Source organism: Thunnus thynnus, chromosome 14, assembly GCF_963924715.1.
Source record: "Thunnus thynnus chromosome 14, fThuThy2.1, whole genome shotgun sequence".
NCBI lineage: Eukaryota > Metazoa > Chordata > Actinopteri > Scombriformes > Scombridae > Thunnus > Thunnus thynnus.
In genome coordinates, this window is record NC_089530.1 from 9840498 (window position 1) to 9864633 (window position 24136).

The 24136-nt window shown below is 42.5% G+C and overlaps 1 protein-coding gene across 1 annotated transcript in view; it reads left to right on the forward strand.

Annotated features, from left to right (window-relative positions):
• slx4ip (SLX4 interacting protein) overlaps positions 1 to 24136 on the forward strand; it is a 34860-nt gene that overhangs the window by 6218 nt on the left and 4506 nt on the right. Inside the window, exons 3-6 of the mRNA XM_067609719.1 lie at positions 2125 to 2214; positions 2565 to 2691; positions 16352 to 16429; positions 18053 to 18141. Coding sequence (XP_067465820.1) covers positions 2125 to 2214; positions 2565 to 2691; positions 16352 to 16429; positions 18053 to 18141 — 384 coding nt within the window. The remainder of the gene's footprint in view (positions 1 to 2124; positions 2215 to 2564; positions 2692 to 16351; positions 16430 to 18052; positions 18142 to 24136) is intronic.

The following is a 24136-nucleotide window of genomic DNA, read 5'->3' on the forward strand; positions in this document are numbered from 1 at the left end:
ACACTCATCTGTGAAGTCGTTCTTAGGTCTCGAAAGACAGAAACTAAAGGCAGGCTATAAAAACCAGTCCAACGTGTGTCAAGTCCAGCTCAAGAAACCACTATGGGACTCGGCCACTTGTCTGTCCCTCTGTTTTGATTGACAAGGTCTGACCCTCGGTTGCCAGGCTTTCCCACGCACTGGTAATTGTTGGAGGCAGTCAGCTGAGGCCACCAGTCATCCGTGGACCGCCGCGAGACAAAAGGCAGGGGATGGAGAGAATACTGATCTGTAGGGAAGAGCTCATACTGACAGGAAACATGCACACATTTTATACAAGAAGAGCTGGCACATAAAGGTGGCTCTGTTCTGGTCCACGGTATTCTTGTCTTTGTGAAAGCTTGTTTTTGTTGAACAACTTTTGTGTATCTTTGCAAAATAATGTGTTTGCACAGAGACTATTTAGTGTTTCACAATTTCTCATTTGTGGCTACCACATCTCGGTGTTTGGATTTTGGTATTCTTTAATGTTCTGAGTCAGAGGATTACAGATTAATTATCTGTCTTTATAAGAAACTTAAATCTACAGTAATCTTGCATCAGTCTTGGCAACACTAATGATGACACACTTTAGTACAGGTTGGTGCACTTTAGGGCTTTAGAACTTCACACTTTGCAGAAGCAAAGTGCCAGAAGACAGTTGATATTAAGCACTACCAGAAAAATTCACCTATTAGTCATATGGGGGCGCCCTCTCCTCTAGTTGACCTGCAAGCAGAAGTAAAGCGGCTTCTACAGAGACAACTAAAAAGGAAAAGCGCTCATGGGGAAAAAAATATGAAAAATATTGGCACTTTGATTTGATTTGAAGAACCAAATTTCTGGTATTTAGCCTTTTAATGTCTCTTGACAAAAGATTCTAACCTCACTTTTGAACTGCGAGTGAAAGTCTCAGTTTCCCTCTTTGAGGAAGGAGCTAACCTAGTTCATTTTAAAGAAAAGGAGGGGAAAACTGGACAGAGTTTGGAGTTGTGGAGTGCAGGCTTGTGTCCAGAATTAGGACCTAAGTGGCAGGGGCCTTCCCCTACACACCCTGTTAATTCATTTTCTCACATCATCCTGAGAACAAGGCCATAGGAAGATCCCTCAAGTCTGAGTTGTAGAGTTTAGTCATCCTGTCTGTGATTCTTCAGCCCAGGGGACAAGCCTGGCTCACTACAAAGCTTTTAGTGTGCATTAGTATTCCCTGTTACTAAATGAGTAACCTCTTCTGTACACAGTCTTTTCCAGTTATACACTGTGTGCCTAAAATCTGTGCCTGGTTTTGTCTTTATATGACTCTATGTTTTTGCTGCCCTGTTCAGTTCAATGCTTTCTAGTGCATCATCATCACTTTGGATTTTAGGGCAGTACTTGTTGCTCCTCTTTGTCATGTTGTGGGTGGTCTCAGTCCATCCATTACTTCCTCGTCCAGGGAGAGGCGAAGTTCACACGAGACCCACATCCATTTGCTCTCTGCAGTGGGCAGCTTTTGCACTCATGTGTAAACCATAATCAGGCTGGCTTGAGAAAGATGTAACAGCAACTTAACCAGCCGCGGCGTTTCTGGCCTCCCTGTCCCTTGTAGCTTATTGTCATTGACACAATGACGTATTGCTTCAGGAATCCACTCTGCAGCCCTGTACTTAGCTTTCTACAGCACTCAGAAGTTGTAGTGCAAAAGTGCAGAAACACGGAGTGCTTTAGGTTAGATCTGTGGAGTTTTATCACCACTTTGCTACAGTTTAGGATAATCCTCATTCATATGGTACATCTTAAGGCTTTATGTGCAGCCTATTGTGACCTGAGACAATGACTGTATAGCAAAACTTATAGAACAGGAAGATACTTTTTACGCTGTGAGAGGGGAAATATGAGGAGACAGACAGGACCGTAGTTTTTTTGTGAGGAGATTGGTAGTGAGATGGCTAGACAGAGAAACAGGAGGGAGGGGACTGCTGTGAGAGGCCTGGGGTGATGTTTGAGGACATAGGGGGTCGTTGTGGTTTGTCTCGCTGTCAATCACCCACACTCTGATTTCCTTTGTTGTCTGTGAGCTCAATGCCCCTCAGCAACCTGTGGCTGTCCTTCCTCTTTGTGTTACAGTGTGGGAACTTTGCTGTGCTGGTGGATCTCCACGTTCTGCCCCTGGGCGGCCAAGAGGACACCAGCTGGTTTACTACGAACCACATCGAGGTACAGACACAGTGAGAAGGGCATGCGTGTGAATAAGTGTGCGAGTGAATATATGGCTTCTGTTCTGCTGGGGGCCTTTTCAAAAGAAAGCAACAGCGTGGAATCTAAAATGACTTTGAGCCCTCTGTCTTTTCTTCCTGGGGGTTTTCATTGTTGCAGAATGTTAACTGTTCCCATCTCTTCACCTAGCCACCTGTGGAGTTGCCTTGCTGGCCTTCCACTGGAAACCGTTACTGTCCTGTTGTTTGACTGTGCTCTAATCTTTACTTTGAAAGAGCAATCACAACCTACTATGTCTCAGTAGTTCCATAACATGTTGCCATTTTGAATTATCTTCATGTTGTTTATAGGATGTTACAACTCTGGTTCGAGATTCTGTGGACCAAAGGGTTAAGCAGTACACAGAGTTCCTCCACAATAGAAGACAGCCCAAACAGAAAAAGGAGCTGGCACCTGCTTCAGCCTTTGTTGTGAAAGGTAACACACCATCTTGTGACCCTCATTACACTGCAGTACAGCCAAATAGCCTGTGTTTATGATTTATTGCTTTACAACCCATTATTGTTCATATCATTGGCTTCTTTATGTGTTTACTTAGAGCATTTGTTTTAATCGTTTCACGATAATGAGCAAAAGTTCTATTTATATTGTTTTGATTTCACTGTTGCTCATTCCTCTGGAATTTAGTCATCTTTGTCTTCCCTTTCCTTGTCTTAGGTGTGTCTATCATCAACTATTGAATAAGTGAGAGGGTTTACTTTGGCTATGAACTCAAAACCATTATTTATTCACTTGGATCTCAGAGTGCAGAGATATGGCTCTGCGCATGGAGGTGGGCCATTTAGGTGGGAATGGAGTTGCAAAACATTCTAAAAAATATTTCATGGCTACCTTTTTTAGTTGAGTGTGGGTGGAAATTCAACAGAACTAGTTGGGACATGGTGGCTTTCTACGCCCAGGGTGTGACCTGTGGAGGCAAGAGCTGATAGGAGTTCTTATGTTGCACTGTTTAACTTGGCATGTCTCAGCCATATATGTACATGAAAACATAAATCCATTAAAATGGCTAATGTTTGTTACCCTTCTGTTTAGTATGGTGTTGGCACACCTGTGTTTATCTGTAGATGTAGTTAACCGGATGACACCAAAGACAGTTGCCCTGACACATACACAGTATACATACAACCATATACACACAGAGTGAGAAATATATAAATTATGTGTCAATGTGAATAAGCCAATTCAATTCATCCCTGTTTATCCAATGTGAGCACATTCCCCCAGCCACCCACACACATGCCTTTGAAGCACTGTAAGCCTAGCTTCAGAGGAACCCCCAGCTGCGTGTTGTAAGGCAGACAGGTTTGTCACAGGTAGCAGTTAAACTGGGCTCACTCAGCAGGGCAGGCCTGACTGTGAGAGTGGGATTACAGGGCAGTCGGCCCCATAAAGTTTGTCCTGTGGCTGTAGCTCTGCCTCTCACGCGACTCCCCACTAGTTTAGTCCTCTCCCCCACTAAAACTGTATATTCATTTGTGTGCACGCATCTGTGTATGCGTTTGCTTTTGTAGAAGGGTGTACGTTACTCAACTTTTGGCATTTTGTTGGTATACAGGCAGTAAATATCTGTAGGTATACTGGTTAATGTGGATTTGCATGCATGTGTGCATGTATGGGAGCACACAGGCACTCACACACACACACACACACACGTCAGAACCAGTGAGAATCAGAAGGAGCGACAGTGTGTTGGAGAGATATACTGTATCCTCCCCCTGGGCTAGGTGTGAACAGGCTGACAGTGTAAAGTTTCTGAAGAGCCTGACTCATATTCCCCATGACAGACTGAGGAGAGACAGACATCTCTAATGATGGAGATCACAGACTGAGGTTCCACACACACACACTTACGCGCACGCACTCACTCCACTGTGTGAACAAGGGGACTATCAGTATTTCAGCAGTGAAATATGCATGTAAAAATGATTAAGCTCCTTGCAGCTTTGCCAAGAAGAATGTAACCAGTGGAACATGACTCCATACCATATCGGAGAATTTTCCCCTCTCAGAACATGAAAAGGTACAGTGCCTCAAACAGGCCTGCACAGTTCATGTGCTCTAGTCCTATTATAGGTCTTAAGTGAGTGTAATGAGATTCTTGGTCTTTTCATTGTCCCATGCGCGGGAGGCGGCAGAACAGTAAAGGTGGAGACTGTGACTATGAGAAGTGAGCAGGCAGGCAGGAGCCAATAAAAGGGGAGGACAGACTATAGGCTTAGGGAGGGAAGCCCAGCAAACCTCAGGGCGGGTATTAAGTATAGGGGTCGTCTATTTTGCAGGCAGGTCAAACGCTAACCTGCTAATCTTCACAGGACTTTCAGACTGTCTGTAGCAGGGAGTGGAAGTTGGTTTTCTGCGTGTATCTGTTTGACCTATTTGCATCCATGTGTCTCTGTGTGCAGCATTATCTTATTTAAGAGCAGAATTAAGCGGGGTATCCTGGAGTGAGTCATGTGGATGTGCTGGAACATGTGCACATGTGTGTTGTTGCATATAGGAAAAGGTGTCGGGCGGGGCTGCACTGATGTCTGGGCCAAGAATAGGCAGATGGAGTGTGGTGCTATGTGTGGGATGGTGTGGGAGGGGGACTATGAGTCTTGTATGAGGCGGTGTTTGAGCTGGTGCCAGTGTGAAATCGCAGGGGCTTCCGCCAACAGACAGCAATAAGGACAGCGTAACAGCCTCAGCTGTTGGCACTTCAAATGAGCCATCAACAGCTTTTAACATTCCAAGGCCCTTCAGTGCAAGTGTTTGTATCTGAGTTATCTCTATGGGTTATTGTATTTATGTATGTGCTATATGCTGTGTTGGGTGTATATGTGTGAGTATAGCACCCAGTGAATATGTCAGAAAGGAGCTTATCCCATGTCTTCTGCCAACATAAATCCAAGCCATTTCTTCAAATCTCAGCTGCAGAGGCCAATTTCCAACTGTCAACCCCCACCATTCCCCTCATTTTCCTTTTTTTTTTTTACCCAGGCTACTTGAGACTTCATGATTAGCTCATAGTGATGTGATTTATTTATGTTTTTAGAGAGATGAACAGAGGGAACTTTTCCCACCAAACATTTTGGCTCTGGACAAGCGGAATGGACATGCTAGACTTTAGAAGCCCAGGGAAAGGGGAGTTTGGGAGAGGCCTCTCGCATTCTCCCTGGTAGACCGTGTTGAACACACCCACATTTCTCAGAGTAATTACAGATTGAAAATGAGTGGATAATAGGTTCTCTGTGCTTTGAGGAATACATTTTTGTCATTTGATATGATATTTGAGTGAGGAAACTGGTGGTTATTCTGTATGACAGTAAGAGTGTCACAGTTACCTTTGTGCAGATGCCACTGCTCTGTAGAAAACCTATTTATATCAGACATGGCACTCTTGGACAGCTTGCTTGCTGTACAGACTCTCCAAGAGATTGTTTTCCGGGCTTCACCAACATACTTTCACTTTTTGCATCAGATTAGATTTTGTTTACCCACACTGTTGACTTATGTGCTATCTTGATTTTCACTGGGTCTAAGGTTAGCACCTCCAGGGGAAATTGATTTTGTAGTTTGTAATGGTGTATGTATTTGTGTGTATATGTCGAGTGTAAACTGAGAAGTCCCATTTTACACGGATTTAGTTAACATGCCATTTCAAACTGCCAAAGCTCATTACCAGATGTCTTTTGTCTACTATTAGTATTGATAGAGGCACATTGATCTCTCTATGTGAGGCAGAGCGCCTTTCTATAGGTTAGTCTTGTGTTTGAGAGTCTTCCTATCAGTGAGAAGAGGTAGAGTAGCCCTGGCAAAGCCTAGTGGTACCTTTTTAGCCCATGGCAGAACTGGGTCCCTCTTCCTCTCCCTGCACAGGTGCCAGGGCTTAGGGGGAGGGAACACCTGCCAGCCTGTTTCCCCATGGCCACAGCAGGCTGGAGAGGCATTTTCCCAGGCTCCCCAGATGAATGGTCACTAATAGCCGTGGGAGAGGGCTTTGCGAGTGCTGCACAGTGTACCACTGACTCCTCTTGGCAGCCCTATGAAGGGGGCTTAAGGCAGCCTGGCCACAGCCATTGCGGGAAAAGCACAAGTGTTGCTGGATAGCTTTACTGTTGGAGAATGTGTTTACGAATGACCATCTCCCTCCCAATGAAGAATGCGGAGGATGTGTAGACACTAAAAGGGAGACGGTTAACTTTTTGCCCTGCCCTGTCATAGATTTAACTTTGCTTGGCTTCTCTGGCCCTTTGAAGGCCTACAGCCCCACGCTGGAGCAGTTATCAAATTAGGCGAAACCGTTCAGCCAAAATGTGAGCGAGCAAAATGCACCAACATGTAAACTGTTACTTGTGTGTTGGATGTCCATTGTTGGGAGTATCAATACATGTCAACCATTCAGCCTTCTACTGTGACAGATCAAAGCAGTTCTCTGAAAACACACACAACCTGTCTTAACCAACCTTGTTTCTTCACGGTACAACCACAGCTATTACTATTTATATGAGTGGCTGCCATGTGAGGGACTGGTCTGTAAATAGAGAGGCATGCCTGTGGCAGAGTTACCTGCCCTGCTCTGTGTTACTGGGCGTGAGGCAGGCTGGGATTAAGGCTAGGGGGAAACGGAGACCTGTGACAGGAACAAAGGAATTCCAAGGCCCAGGCTGGAAACGGATCCCGATCAGAGTAGCCGCTCCAGCCAGCCTGCCCCTCTCCCCTCTCACCCTCCCTCCTCTGGCCCCTGCTGGGCAACCCCCCTCCCTCTGGTGCTTTGTGGTGTTGCTGTGGCTCTTTAAATCCCTCCTGTAAGCCCCCGGCCTTACTCAGCAGCAATGCATAGGACAGTCTGACTCCACTGTTACATACCCCCCCCCCCAGGATTGCACACAAACATACACATACTTTTTTCCTTTCCTGTCTTTTGCATTTTTACACGTTCCTTTCCTTTCCTCTCCACTCCACACCTCTCTTCTCCTCTCCTTTCCTCTCCTCTCCTCTCCTCTCCTTTCCTCTCCTCTCCTCTCCTCTCCTTTCCTCTCCTCTCCTCTCCTCTCCTCTCCTCTCCTCTCCTCTGCTCTCACCACTACTCTTCCATGCTCCTCTAATGTCTGCGCTTTATGTTTTCTCACTTTCTCCTCTTTTCCCTCTCCGCAGGGTCATCTGCAGTCTCTTAGGACACAACCGCAATCCCTGCCATAGCTGTCACACCACACTCTTTTCCCATATAATTAGGGCCTGAGCCTAAGCACGGATCACATTCATGTGACTGTTCCCCTTTACCACAATCTGGTCTGGGAGACGGCACACACTCTCTTGAACTCATGCTAAGTGTTCAGCCTGACCAGAGCGCCTTGTTTCAGGAATTCATTTCAGAAGATCTTGTTGTTTTTCTCTGCACCATGCTTCACTTTGAGAGAAATGGGCCTGTGTCATGTGCTCTTGTTAGCTCTGTGGTTTTTCCTGTGGACAGGTGTCATGGTGGTGCAGTGTGCTAAATTTGCCTTGTGTTGCCAGGAAAGGCATTATGGCAGCAGCACAAAGTGCACTATAACACAATTTACTTGCAGACCATAGGGATTTTTGATCATGTAAAGTTAGTGTATTATATTTATTTTAAAGTGACATTAAAATTTAGAACTTCAGTCTATTCAACAAAGAATTTTCCTCTTTTTGCTTTGGCCTTACCCATCTGTTATCCTTAGACCAAGAACCAGGTGACGATTAAAAAAAAATTAATTTCAGTTCTGCTTATTGGTTCCTAAGTGCAATAACCCTTTATTATTGCAAACAAAGGCTACATATCTGCAAGGACGTGGCTATCTGTCAGGACCTGTTTATGTCATGGATCAGTGCAACAGCATGTCGATTTGTTTAGATATGAGCATGCATGGCTACACAACAAAAGTGAAAGATGGACCGCAGTAAAAAGTGTGACTACATGCTGTTTAATGTGCTTTAATGTGTTTAGTGTGACAAAAGTGTGGCTTCAGTTTATTAAAGAAAACGACAAGGCAAAGTGCAATGCATGTGGGAAGCTAATTAGCTGTAAGTCAGGTTACACATTAAATTTTGACATTTAAGGCAGCACGGCGTTGATCTGAAAGAATGTTCAGTGTTTGATGTTTTGTGGTCTTCTAGCCTGAGTGTGTCTTCAGCTAGTGCTAGCACCTACAGTAGAGCCAGGGATCCCTAGCCACGACACACCGTAACATACAATCTGTTTTTATGTATTGACTTTGCTTATTTGTTTGCAGCTAGGTGTTGTGCACTGAATGCACTTTAGTTCTAGCATTTTGCCCCTATTGCTTGGACCATTTCTAACACTGCTTTAGTATTTCATTACTTAGTATTTCATGTGGAACACACAGCAACCAGCCGCTATGTATTTTGCACTTTTCGTGTTTCATTGCAAGGATACACTAGCAAGGAAAAACTAGCACAATGTTCTTCTATAGCCCTATTTTTCTGGAGTGTTCTTAAGGGCTGTGGTGACTGACAGACATGATTAATTTATTTCAATTTCACTTCATGCTTTATAGAATGACAAAACTTGAGCTGATTGCTACAATAGGAACCCTACTGCTACCCTTTTCAGTTCTTTTTCACAGAAGTGTGCGAATACCACAGCATCCACAAGAAAATATATGTACTGACTGGATCATACTTTTTTTATTCTATGTATTTACTTTGTAAATGTTCAGTTAAATAGACTTTGAATTTACTTATTTTAAACTGGCAATCGTTCAGAACCGGAATCAATCTATAAGCAGAATCGATAAAATTCAAACGGCACCCAACCATGTGTGTCATGGTTCATCTATTTGGATTTATAAACACAGGCTTGCAGATTTACAGACGACCAAGCAAGCAGGGAGTCTGCTTCCAATGAGACCTTGATGTGAGTTTTAAAGGGCCAGCACAGTGCATAACTCAAGTCCACAAACTGCTTTGCACAACATAAATGCAAAATAAGCAGTTTGCATCCTCCTTATTCTGAATGCTCTTTAATATAAACAGTGGCAGAACTTTGAGAGATTTGTGGCCTCGCAGGCTAATTAAGATATAATGATGATTGAATATGACATTTTGTATTGTGACTGCATTTCTCTCATCAGATTGTTTCTGAGAAATAGATTTTCTTCCCTTGATAATTGTTCTGTGCTCCAAAATGCTCCCCACCACTTTAGTCACATGCTGCATTATGGGTTGGCCTGAGCTACCATGCTGCGGCGTATTTTGTAACTGCGATGAAGGGGTCACCCAAATGTTAAATTGAACACTCATGTGCAAATATTGTTTCAGGTGGACGTTGTGCAGGATGATAAGGCACAGTGCTCTGCTACAGCCGTAGTTACAGTTACACACAGAGAGTGATGTCCTTCCAGGAAAGCCCCCACTTACATATGGGTAACTTCCTCATGCTCTCTCATCCTTCACCACTCCACCCCTCTCTCTCTCTCTAAGCCCCAACAGTCCACCCACACTTGAGGACAGAGGGAGGGGGTCCACATCAAAGCAGAGATGTCAAAAGAGCAGGATTCTCAGGCACTGATGTCTGACTGTCCTGCTGATCCAACTCCTGTTCATAAAGGGATTGCGTGGGAATTGCAGTTTTCCTGACATACAGTCATTACATTTACTGTACATGCACACTAGAAACACGGTTAATGGGAGAAATCAGGTTACGGGAAGAAATCGGAGAATGCGTTTACATGCACTGCAGTAACCAGGTTACTGTAAAACCTGCGTTTATATGCAGCTGGTGGGTAATCAGATTTCTCTCCTTCTCACTGCCATGTTTGTGAAGCAAGGCTGGCATAATTTAATTCTATTAATGATAAAAATGTTGCAGCCTGAAATGTTTTTTCGTTTTTTGATGGGGACATTTAGACTGTCTTGGAGCCCCTTCTTTATTATATGCATATATAAATATGTTCACCCGTGGAAAATAAATTTGACTTATTTATTTCAGTTTAAATTTTATTCAGACTTTGGTTTGAATTATTTTGCATATAAGGGTGCATCTCTACAAGTTATCGTCTTTCCTTCCATCCCTTAGCACTGTTGCTGCGTTGATAGTCTACTGAAAAGTCAGAAGTATTGTCATGCACATCTGCTCTTGTAAAAAATCCTGTTGGAAACCCAGTTAAGCATATACATAGCCAAGAAATCGGTTTCCTCCGACAGAAATTAAGCTGCGCTAATCAGATTTCTCTCAATAACTTAATTATGAAAGCGCGGTTTCATGTTTACATGACGTCAAAGAAATCAGGTTACTGCAAAACTCTTACTTAAGTGCACGGAAATGCACTGACACCCACTGATGTATTTCGTTAAGGGCCTTGGACTCACTGTGGTCAGGCTGATGCATGGCCAGAACTTGCAAGCTACCCCAGAAAATCCTCCATATCAGAGCAGAAATGCTTATGGATTCCTGCATGAGTCACAACAACATGGGCTGCCAGGAATGCGGATGGTGAGGAGAAGTAGGCTATGTTTTCTATGGCTGTTTTAATGATCTCCTCAGGATATGACTGAAGTTAATGAAGTCTGTTCCATGGGGGCTTACCTTTGACCCCGGTACGAATGCCTCTCACCCCTGTCTGTTCCATTTTACAGTCCCAGTCACTCTGGTTGCCTTTTGGTTTGTTGACTTTTCTTTCCTCTCATTGTTTTCCCAGGAAGCGGTGAAAGCTGCAGGGATGTGTGTGTGCATGTGTGTGTGTGTGCATGTGTGTATGTGTGTGTGTGTGTGACTCGAAAGTACAGTTTTCTAGCCTTGGCACCAGCTTTGTGGAGTCTGTGTCTTTTTTTTCTGCAGTTGTCCTGTGGTATATTACAAGATGTAGGAGTCTCTCCATACAAGCGGTTACGATATTATCTACCACATTTCTGAAAACATGGCGTGCTGGCTTGTTTACTGTTTGATTTGACCTGTCATAATATTGTTGTGCACTGGGTTTCAAAACAATTAAGCAAGACCATCTTCTCTTGAAGGAAGTACAAATGAAACCCTTTAAAGTTTCTGCTCTGCAGATTTGTGTATTGCACCACTGTGGGCCACAGTTGCCACAGAAAGGGGCCACTCATTCCCAGAGGAGGCACCAGCAAACTGTTTGTGAGAGAGAAACATGAATGTAAGCTTAGCACGAGAGAACCCGGGCAGAGGGCCAAGAGCAACTCTGCGCTGTGCAGGACGTTATAAAGTTGGAGCAACAGCTGATGTCTCGGGCCATGCCGTTTCACTGGTTCCCAACTCTGTGTCCAGACGTCCCTGTCAAGCTTGCCCTGGGAATTGGCAAGCTCAACCCACCAGGGAAAGCAATGAGAATAGTTGTAGAGCTAGACATGAGGCTAAAGAGTCTAACGGACTAAATCAAAGCTTCTAAAAACATAGAAGGCCTTGAATGTGCAATGAAAGATGCTTGCTTCCTGGTCCGTCCTGGACCCAGAATGGGCAGAAACAACAAAACAGAGATACAGATCTGCATTCCTCTCCGGTTAGACATCCAGAACGGGCAATAGATGACCAATGGTTTGCTATTTAAAGAATAACAGAATATCAAATTTTTTTCCTATAAAGGAATGTTGCTATTGTTAACTACAAACACATACAACATACCATACAGAGTGTTTATGCAATTTCCCTTTGGGATTTATAAAGTATTCTATCTATTTAGATCTTGTCGGCTTATCTAGTATTATTACATACTTTATGTGCATCCAGTATTAAAGGGGCAGACTTACAGGGACCCCAACTCTAGAGACAATTTAGTGAGGGAGGGACTACAACAGCATCTAACATTAACATGTGTGCCTTGCAAAGATGTCCGTCTCGTATATATATTACCACAGTCCATAGGAATTTGGACCGTGACTCATGTTTTGTTTAGTCTTTGTAATCATATTTGAAATGAAAAATGACTTGGAGGTTAAAGTACCAACTTACAGCTTTAAATTGAGTTTAAATCCACATCAGATGAACTGTGTAGGAATTGTAGCTGCTTTATACATAGTCTCCCTTGGTTTTAGGAGATCAAACTTATTTCATAATTGGCTGCTCCAATGTGTCTTGAATAGGTGTGTTTCATTTCATTGTTTATGCACACAGGTCTTGATTCATTTTGGAGTCTGTTGTTGCTGCTGCTGCTGCAGGACAATGATCCTAAACTTACAGCCAAACAACCATGGGGTTTTTTAGGGCTTAACAGAGGAATGTTTTTGAGTGGCCATGTTAATCACCTGACCTCAGTCCAACTTTAGCATGTGTTTCACTTGTTGAAGCTCAGATTTAAGCCCCACAAGCCCCCTAAACAACCACAACCTGAAGAGGGCTGCATTAGAGGCCTGGGTGACCGCCATGTTGATGGCTAATACACTTCAGGCAGCCATTGACTGCAAAGGATTTGAAACCAAAAAACTAAAAATTTTACTTTATGGAGCTTTGTGGTAGTTCTGGCAGGCACTGAGGTCATTGTATAGTCACATACTGTACCTCCTGGATTAGCATTTAGTTGTTCATGAATTTTGAATGTTTCATTTAAAGTCAGACTAAAATTAAATTGCCTTTTTTTTGGGTCCACAACAGCATACATCTACTCACTTGTCCTATGTTCTCCTATGAGAAAAATCTGAAACCAAAAGGGAGATATTTATATTTTAAATTCTTTGATTTCATGATTGTGCCTGCTGGCATCCTGCTATACAACACAAGAGCCACAGACACTGAACAATAACCCACATTAGCTTTCCTGCTGAAGTCTCCGTTTTATCTAACTCACAAACATGAACACACGTCTTATCCTGCACCTTTAACTTGTTGGACAAGCCACCAAACAAACATTTACTGGGGAAAAGTGCACTGCTTACATCATTCAGCATGCTAGTTAGGTAATTAGTTCAGCTGCAGCCCCACTAAACAGCATGTAAACATACCTGGAAATGTCACAAATGTTAGATGCTGGTTTGGTCATTGCTCTTCAAAATCCCTGTTAGCAACACACTGTTTGTCCATGACTTGTAGCTACAGCTGTTTGTTTACTTCCACTCTGTACAGTGTAACGCTGAGAGCCTGTCAGCTAATATTAATCAAACAAGATTTTAATATTTTATGTGTTCATGGTCATCAAATGTTGTGTGTCTCAGGCTCTGTCAGGGGGGTTTTTGAGCTCAAGGACAGTATGTGTCAAGCTTGCCAAGATTTGTTCCAGGGCATCACATGAGCAGAGACACATAACCATAATAAAATGCATATGGTTGAAATAAATGGTTAAAACCTTGATGTGACTGTCCTGGCTGAAATGTCAGTTTATGTATATTTGTCCAATTGCATAGGTTCTCTAAAATTGGGACACTATACTGTACATAAAAATGGCTACAATTTCTAAACTATTCAGACATGTACACAACCTTTAAATTAAAGCTGAAAGTTGGAAATTTGACCTCAGTCATTGTTTTCTTGCAAATCTAATGTTGTGAGGTACAGATCCAATAAAACAAAAATTACAGACTGCTGTATATGAGAGTTATAGGGCTACCTGAGCCTTGGATTAAAAAAAACAAGTTGTAAAATGATTCCTATAAATTCCCACCTAAAGCTGTCACATGGCCCCTCTCTATGACCCTCGATTCATGATGATGTTTTCTCAATCCTAGTGTGCAGGTCCTAGAGCCCTAATGGTTTTTCTATCCTCACAGTTAGGCAAATGCTTTGAGTTGGTATCCCATATACAGTATGCGATTTATATCAACCGATTAGATGGCTAGAATGAAAAATAATTGGGACCAAAGAGCAAGAGTAATGATCACTGACGCTGACCCAAGAAAAGCTGGTAAGATGAGCTTCTTTCAACTCATCTGCCCAAAGTCACATAAAAGGAAATCCCGATTCTTCAGTGAATGCTAATTTCTGATAAATCTTCCCTCCTGCTGTCTACAAAGGTGTTACCAGAAATCTATTTTTTGTGCAGGTTAGAGATTGTTCTGTGTCTGAGAGTTTCTAATGTATGTTCACAAATCATGACTAAACTGCCTACATGTGAATTTTGCTGTAGGCTAAATTTCTCCTTAAGAGCTTTGGAGGAGCAGACACATTCCTATAGGAGCTAACCTGACAAGTGTTATAGCCTGTCACCTAAGTAATAATTTTACCCTTTTATCTTTGGAAAAATATTGATTGTAATTGCTCAGTATCATAGTGGTAAACATCTATATTTCAAAAGCCTTAATAGCTTCATTTTAATTGGAGTTTGGAATGGTAAATATTTATCTTTAGATGACAGGCTGAACTTCGTTGAAACAGATTAGATTGACTGTTTCATTCAATCCTTCATTTATTTGTGTTTGCATATGAATTGTGCTCACTTATATACAGTATTTATCCTGGTGGCGAATTCAGACACAAGCAAAAAAGCAAAAAAAAAAAGAAAGCAGAGGTGGTGCCATTAATCACTGGCCGGTCGACTTAACCGTATACCTGTGACAGTTTTGTGGCAAACTGTCTCTGTAATTGCATGTCATTATCTAAAGAACTGTAAGACAGTTTCTTTTTGAAGACGATAAGTAGATGCTTTGAGCTGGAGCTGAGATGACATCAGCAAACAGAGAAAGGGGAAATGTTCACACTGGCGCCTGCACACTTGCGTGTGGGCCAGTGCTGTTAATATGCTGTCTGCTCTTTGTGTTATATGTTCATGCCAATGCACCATGTGGGAAATTATTCCCCCTTGTTGTTGGTCAACTTCTCGAGGAGACTTGTCCAAGTTTTTTTACGAAGTGTAGGGACTGCTTTTGTTGGTGAATGACTGTCAGTGTTTTTGCCGACGGGTAAAAACCTCCCCACTTCCAAATGTCAGCTTTTCAGAGACAAAGACAGCCTCGTTTTTAGCTTGATGACAGTGCACATTTGACATTATCCAGGGAGCTCTGAAAGAGCTCTGAGTGCAAGAGGTCAGAATTTTCTCAAACTATGGAGGACATGTAATCCTTTAATTGAAGTGAAAGTACTAAAGTCCCAAAGTTAGCTGTTAATTAGGTTTTCACACGGCAACTGTAATGTAAGATACGAATAAGAGTAGGCGGAATAGAAAGGTGGTGGTGACGTCAAGCAGGGTGTAGCTTTACAGTCAGTATGTAAAGAAAAGTATAAAAGTGGAGAGTCAGGTTAGATTGTGTGGATGTACCGAAGTATTAGCAGCCTCTGTCAGCTTCTCAGCACTGTTGTCTTGTTTACAAAGAACAACTGGATAGCGTGTTAGCCAGACCCTTGCTTTTAGTCAACAAATTCCTACCAGATTAGGCAACAGGCCACTGTTTCTGCCTAGCACATCTTACATACCATGACAAACATTCCATGACAAATAGAGCAGAGGCCCAGGACATGGTTTCTCTGCTCCTGCCAGACTGGGAGGTCAGTTAAATTACAACAGAATGAATAGGGTCTCTCTCCATTAATAGATTAGCTCGTTTGGGAGTATTCTGGGCCTCTGACTGAGCATAAGATTAAAGTTAGTGGGGAATTGAAGAGCAAGAGAATGCCATCCAGACTTGGTCTGCTGCATGTAGAGCTAACAGTACAACAGTGTGCTGAAAATGGGTATAACACTTTGCATTGAGGAAGTAGAGCTTCCAATTTCCTAGAAATGTAATGTCTTGTTCTGTATTCACTTTAAGTTAAACTTCATGGTTTTATTTCAGCAACCAGTAAGCCTAGCCTGCTTCTACTGTAGTAGGAGTGGTTGTGAAACTCATCATATGCAGGGCTTCATATTGGATCAAAACTATTTGCATAGTGTGTCCTTTGATTAAGCACTCATTGTCATGAACATTTGTCTGACCAGCAGAATGATTTGAATGCCAACTGAGGTTGTTTTGTGTCATGATGGTAAATTGAATAAAAGTTATCAGCGTATCAGGGAAGGACAACAATGCTAGCACGCATCCTTCCAGAAAGTCCCATCCAGAAGTAACTCGCTGGTCTCAGTAGTGGCACTTTTCCAGCCTTGGAAATGGTGCCATATATTTGTAAAATAGCTTTGTGTCTGGTTGCTCCTTTTTGCTGTTAATTGTAATTTTGTTTGTTTGTTTGTCTTTATAGGGAAAAACTTCAACCTAGTTGCCAATTTTCTGAAGCGCCACTCCAGCCTCCGATGTATTGTCAAGCAGCTCTATGGGGGTATGTAACCTACATGTTTTCAAGAATCAATTCCCAGTTAAATGAATCAGAAATAGACATCTCAATGACTCATACTCAGCCAAATTTCCCACAGAAACATCAAGTCATCTGTGCTCTGCATGTTGATTTTGCTCCCCCTCACTTGTTTTTATGTCCTGTCCCTACCTGCTTGGGGTGTTGTTGAGAACAGGCAGCCATTAAGTGTTTCCCTTGAGAGGCTACTGAGAGTGGGAGAGAAAGATTGGAGGGCTGTCTATGGAGGGCAGTGAGGATCTATCTCCATGGCCCATCTAGTGCCTGTGACCCTTGGCCACCTTTTCATGGGACCAACATGGCTCTCTTCCTGTCAGTAAAGTTAATATCTGCTCCCTAGGGGCCTGGATGTTAAAGCAGCACTGACCTGCTGCAGACTGAGATGACTGCTTCTCTCAGCAGGTCCGTTACACATCAAATTAGACCCAGTCTCCTGGGGTCAAAGGTTGTGTAATTCAGTCCACTGTGTTAGCAGTACATAGTGGACATGTAAAAATGTCCAATAGTTATAAAACAGATGTTTAAAAACACAAACATCTGTTATTCTGGCTAATTACATATTGAAAAATAGCAAGTTTTGTCATGGCAATCGTTTAATTTGAAGCTGGTTCAATAGGAAGAACTGATGTAATATCCAAATCCTCTCTGAAGCTTGAATTTGTTCTGTAAATTTCATCGCAATCTTTCAATAAGATTTTTTTTAATCTTTAAAGTGTGCTTGTGAATTTTTTGGGGAATTAATCTTCAAAGTCCATGAACATCCACAGTAAACTCCACTTATCCTCTAAAGTGTTGTTTGATCAACTGACCTACTGACTGACATAGTCCTCCTTAGTCGTGTTAGAACCTCAACACAGAGCATAAACAAAATATGCTTACACTAATGCAGGATGTGGTAGAAGTTCTCTGCCTGCTTAACATGTGTGTGCACTGGCTTCCCAGGAACTAGTTTATGTTTATAAACCACTAATCCACACAAGTGAAGCAAAACCAATGTATTTAGAAATGGCCACTAAGGAGGAATATGAGTTTTTATGTACTAAATTCACCACTGCTGCAAAAAGAGACATTTGAACAGAAGATGGCAGAGTTAGAGTTGTGTAACAAATTTTGGATTTGCTTTACAGGTTCTTCACATATTATAGGTTATGTAACAGGCAGTAGGTCAGACATTGGCTATCCAGTTGAGATGGTACAATGAGTTTGTGTCATCTGTAAAAATACTAAAGGACAATTAGATTTATTTTAATAGTACAATAAATAATATAATGAATGCAATAGTATTGTTGTTGTCTGTGGTCTTTTTCTCTGAAGCTGATGTAAATGTAATATTACTGATATTACTCCCAAGAGCCACTGTTAATATAAACTTTCCTAATATTTCATGTAGTTTACGTGGTTCATAAAGCTTAGCAATTATGTGTACACTGCCATTTTCTACTTGGTTTGAGGGATAATAAATACTTGGTGTTTGTAAATGTCCTTACAAGCTTCCACCACAATTCCCACTGTCTGACTTTGACTCATAATTAGAGGTGAGCCCACGTTATTAACTCACATGGTCTGTATTGTTTCTTTGCCTGCTTTCAGATTTGCGTGTGTTTCCTGAGCGCTATGTTGTGTGTGTAAGCTGTCCAGAGGATGCCTCAGCGCACCATGGAAACCCGAGCCTGGCCGCGGTGAGAACTGTTTATACTCCTCTATTTCCTCTTCCAGTCGCCTGGCAAAAAATCCTGCAAGGGTCTGTGTGTTATTATAGAGATGTGTTGCCAAATTGTGCTCTCGCTTTATATATGCTGAGCCTCTTCACGTGGGGGATGTGGGGCTCTGAACCTGCAGGGGCTGTGAGGAGACGTACTGAGGGGGAACGAGATGGGGACTGAAGCTGCAGAGCCACCCTGTCTTTAAAAAGTTCCACATCGGTTCGGTTCCACATCGTGCCAATTCAACCCAGCTGTACAGTTTAATTCATTTTCGTCAAAGTCAGACATGGGGTTGTTGAAAACCTCAACATTATCGGGTAGTCAAAAAATGAAGCCAAAATGAATTTTGCACATTTCAACATTTCCTGAGAAAGTTTATATGTGTCTAGAATTTTCTCAAACTTTTGATCTGTTGTGGAAAATTGTGGCAGAGAACATTATTTTTTATCTTTGTGGGACTTGAGTCCATGTTGACATTGTAAGAACATCTGATGTAAATATCAAGATTTCCTTCTACCTCTTACCACCTTGCTCATAGCGTAAACACTTAATATTCAAAATCTTAATATCCATTATGCAGCATTTTATTCATGGTACACTGTAAAGGTTACTGGAACTATAGCAACACTCTTTCTGTTAAACATACATTGTTTTGGTCTTAAGGGAGAATTCAGTTAACATGATTGCCCGCAGTGAGATATCATGTGCCCTGATTGATTAGACTCAGATAAAGTTGGTTAAAGTGGGTATTTCCCTGTAAGACTCCATGCTATATGTATCATGTTGCACTCTTGCCCATGTCATAAGCCCTACTACTGCAGTTCTTTCTTGTCCATTCATATTGCAGGCAACTATCCGTTGGCCTGTGCTCATTTGATCCCAAACTCCCCAGAGTATTCTGGGAAATCGTGGTGGAGCCTCTCACCTTGGCACTCACATCAAGGACAGACATCTCTCCCATCACATCCCATGATCAGTGGCCCGCTGTTTTTCTATGTGCTTTTTGCTATTGTTTCCCTTTGAAACGTCTCTGCACTCTCCACAGTTTGGCTTCCAATGAAAGCAGCGATTGTAATATTTTTAGTGGAGCAACACAGTCGTCAGTGAAAAGTTCAGATTGTGTAACCAATTTTCCAGTTCAAGGAGGCATTGCTGTCGATTGCGTTCCTCTCCTCAGGATGTGGTTCTCTGGGCTCATACAGTACAAGCAGAGGGAATTGGAGGGTGGGAGTCTTGTGGTAGAGCTCTCACTAGCCCAACCTCAAGCGTGGTTTGCTAGGGAAAGATACCAGACAGCAAGGCTGAAGTTTTTCACATGACAAAAACAATTATTTGTTTACGTCCTTTGCTCTGTTCTAATTTGTCAGAGTTTTTGGAATTTCGACATTGCCAAGAAAGTTGAAAATTTACATGAAAAAAGTTTACACAGTGAGTCACAACTGATGTAAGGCATCGTAATGTTGCTGTCTAAAAATAATGAGACCTTTGGAGTTCTATGTCAAAGTTAGTCATATGTTTAAGAGGGGGTCTTTTATCCCGCAACTTTTGACAGCATGAGCTCTGCTGGTCCCAAAAAAATGCCACGTTTCCCTGTATTTAGGGAGGTTTCGGTTTTGTTGTTGGGATTCAGTTTGTGTGACTTGTTGAACAAAAAATCCTTGACCACAGTGGAAATGTAGACTCATCAAATTAGCACTTCTCATAAGGTCAGGGGGTTATGTTGTGAGGGAACTAAGGTGACATCATTGTTGGCCTTTTGTCCTGTGAAAGCCAGCAACTCACTCCCACACTTGAGCATGCAGTATGTTTCTTGTATACTGTGCTCCCCTATTAGTCATATTCTCAGCTGTGGTTCGGTTCAAGGAGCGAATGGTGAGCTTTAGTCATTTCCAGTAGTGTAGAATATCAATTATTACCGTGGGATACCAGTTGTTATTGATTTTTGGTACGCGAGGTCAATACTGAAACTTTTTTTAAGACTTGGCTACCGTTTGAAATGTTGTGTGCAGAATCACCACATCGTATTATCGAAGCATTTAGGACCATAAAGAGACAGTAAAACTAAAGCTGCCATAATCAATAATTTTATATTAACAGTGGATCAACTGACTATATGCATGTGAATGCGGTCGCTCATAGTGACAAACCCATACATAATTATCTTCCAACTCTGCAGTTCCCATCAGCTTTGCTAAGCGTTTCTGCGTCTTTCAGTTCAATGTTGGTTTTACAGCCCACAATTTTTCTGTTTGGTTTCACTCTCAACGCTCTGATCAGTGACGTTTCCAGCAGCAGGCAGCTGTTTCCAGCAAACAGCTCTGAAACGGCAGACAGAAAAAGTTAGCGACTAGCTTGTGAACATAGTGGAGCATCTAGTAGCAGCTAAAAAGCCAGATGTTTCCCTCAGGAGTTGGTGGGGAGCAAAACAGAGCTAAAAAAGTGACTGAATATTGGACAGCCACACGCGAAGGTGGAGTGAAAAGCTTGTGGTCACATAGAGGGCCGAGACACGATTATGATTCAAATGGAGATAATTTTGTCATCCTGTTTTTCCATGCTGTATTTCTGTAATTTAGCTTTCTTGGTCTATTCTGCACACACAACATCTATTGCATGTCTGTCCGTTCTGGGAGAGGGATCCTTCCTCTGTTGCTCTTCCTGAGGTTTCTTCCATTTTTTTTACCCATTAATGTTTTTTTTTAGGGAGTTTTTCCTTATATATCCTGAATCAAGGACAGAGGATGTTGTATGCTCTACAGGCAAATTTGTGATTTGTGATATTGGGCTATACAAATACAACTGGACTTGACTTGACTTGTACACATGAAAAGTGACAGCAAGAGTTGCGTAAAGATGGAAACAAGAGAGCTTGAGAGAGAAGTTCCAACCCTGTTTACTTTCTCACAGAGCAACAGTCAGAGTCAGATTGACACTGACTGAAAGTTACAAACCTTGGTTTGAGCAGATTGATGGCATTACTGTCATGACTGGAGTTGTTGAATAAAATGAATCCTTCTACCACATTTCACATTTGTGGAGGGAACCATAACTGATGTTTGATCTATTAAAAGGCCTGACCTTTTTGGTCTGTTACAACCTAGAAACCTAGAACCGACTGCTGCACTACAGAGGTACAGCTATTGAAACTGCTTCGTTTGCATAAACCGTGGGAAGCAACAAAAGCCATCTCTTGCGACATTGCAATTTTTTTCCCCCTTGACATTTCAAGATTCAAGTATTTTATAAAAAGTTGCTCCCATTGTGAGTCAGCACCAGCAGTGAGGAGGGCAGCATGGGAAGGAAGAGCTTAGTGTTTAGGATTGTGGCCGTTGTTTTCTAGTCAGGCACAGAGTGGGCAGCCGAGGTGAGTGGCGTGCTGGGCCGCAGAAGTTTGGATCAAAGGCAGAGCAGATGTGTTTCCAGTCCCCCCCTCTTCTGAGCTCTGGAAGAGCCTGTGTGTTTACTCATGACCTCAGCACGCCTCTGTTCTTCACAGCTCGCAACAGCTAGCAGCAGAGCTTTCCCAAGCGTCCAGTGTCTGCAGATCTTCTCTCCACCCGGGCCAAATCTGTTACGATGATACATGGTCATGTCCCTTCATTTCACCCTATCGTCTGCTTTCGTTGATTTGCAGGACAGTTAACAGCTCATCTTTATCCTTACAAGATGGGTGGATCCATAAACGTTTGTCATTGTTAAGGGATAAGAACTGTCCTCTATTTTAGTCAAGTATGTGCCCATGCATGTTTGTTGACTTTGTTGCAGGGAAGATGTGGTGAGCTTAGACAAACAGAGCATGTTTCCTCAGTGGGAGCAGGGTGGGTGGAGGGTGAGGGATGAAATTTGTGGACTAGTTTCACGAACATCTCTGCAGGAGGTATTTCTGCCCTGACAGTTAAATAGTGTTGTTGTTTCCTGGTGCCAGTATAGGGATTTTTGTATACTTAGTCTTGCCACCATAAAGCTGTTCAAAGGCTTTCCATTGTAAAGAATTATTCCATTTTTATAACTCCAGTAGTTTGAGGGATTCAAGCGTTTAAAAGTAGTACAAATCATTGCATTGTGAGAGAACAGTGTAGAACTGGCTTTTTATGACTTTGTGTGTGTGTTAGGTAAGATACAGAGACATTAGGGTAATCCAAGAACAAACAATCTGGTTTCCACTGCATTGCTCTTATCTCAAGTAAATATGAGTTGATGGTTGGTTTGAGCTTTCCATGCTTACTTGTCCTTGTGTTCTGACCAGTTATCTTGTTTTTTCTGGTATTTTTCACATTTTAACTGCAACTAAAAGTTTGCAGTACTCCATGATGGGTTGAGAAATGTCTCTGACCTCTTGTGCTTTTAAAAATCCTTGCAAAACCCACTGGATGAACTGAAAATGCATAGACGTAGCTGATCCTGTTTTTTCTTCATGCATTGTACAGATGCACATGGACATTTAGGTAGATTATATAGGACAATTATAGAGGACTGTCGCTTGGGAACACTAAATAAGCAATGTCTTTGTCTACCAAGAGGCATTTTGTCATTCTATGCAGCAGTGGAGTATTTTAGACCATTCAAAGACTATTTGGCTGGATCAGTGTTTTACTTTTAAGTGCAGCTGCATTAAAAGATAACCAGCATAATCTTCCTATCTGTGTTCCTGCCTTATCATAGATGGCAGAGGAGAAACTGTTCATTCCCCGTATTTTATGGAGCCTGTAGTTGGTTATCTTTTTGAAGTTGTTTCCAGGAGTCAGGACAAGCTATGAGAATCTGGACTGGTATCCTTTTAAACCAAGTGATTCATGCTCTCTGCTTTCCATGCCCTTTTGCCAGGCTTATCTCTATAATCTGACATCCAGATGTGCTGTCTTGTAGCTGCTCCTGAGATAGAGCTGCGTTGTTTTGGAGGCTCCGGGGCCGGGGAGGGCACTGTTGGTCTACTCTCAGTATTGCATCACGAGAAGTATTTTGCAGCTTTGTGTGCGGGTGAGCAGACTGGCTGGCAGTGGGGGGGTTAAATCCTTGTTGCTGGTGGCGGCGGGTAGATGTTCTTATTTACCACCATCCCTCCCTCCTTTTTCATGGGACGCTCTCCAGCTTACTGGGAGTTTGCATCATTCCGTACAAGATTAGGCCACCTCGGTTCCCACACAATACTTACTGTTTTATCCACATAGCTTGTGATAATTATAATGTTGTTCATGCACCATCTCTTTCACTCTCTCTCTCATTTTCTCACCCCCTCTCCATCTGAAATCCCACAACTTTCTTCTCCTGTTGCTATATACAGACCCCTGGACCCCTGGTGGTAATCATTCATCCGCCATTCCTCTCACTGCCTGAGTTTCTATCTATCCCCATCTCTCTCTCTCTCTCTCTTTCTACTTTCTATGTATATCCAACTTCTTCCTCTCTTCTTCCTCCTTCCTCTCCATCACTCTGTTCTTTCACTCTCTCTCATACTCTTTTGAAGTCATGCCGACAGGAACAGAAAGGCACTAAACTTTCCCAGAGAGCCTCCCATTGGCTTCTTGTTGATTTTTCTTTCAAGTTCATTTTCAAACAGCAGCATTTATTCATATTAAACAGATGAGAATACATATCAAGGCATTACAATGCAAATGATGGCACCCACATCTTTCTCAGAATTGTTGTTGTTGGAGTGGGTGTGCGAGTGTGTGGGCAAATGCAAGTTTGTGTGTGGATGTGTTTGTATGTGTGCCACTGTCCCAAATCCGAGGCTAGCTGTAGCTCTGCATACAACAGAGCGTAAAGACTGAATTTCTACCCACACTCTAGCATGACTCCATCTATACACAAAGGGCAGCCTGTGGAGAACTTCCTGTGTGAGGATTCTTGCGTTTGTGGGCATGCTGGAGAGACTGTTGAGGTCAGGCGATAGGACTCTGGGGGGTGCCTCTTCCTTTGTTGTGTTCCCCTGTGAACGCTCTCTCTTTTTCTTATTCATTCTGTAGTATCT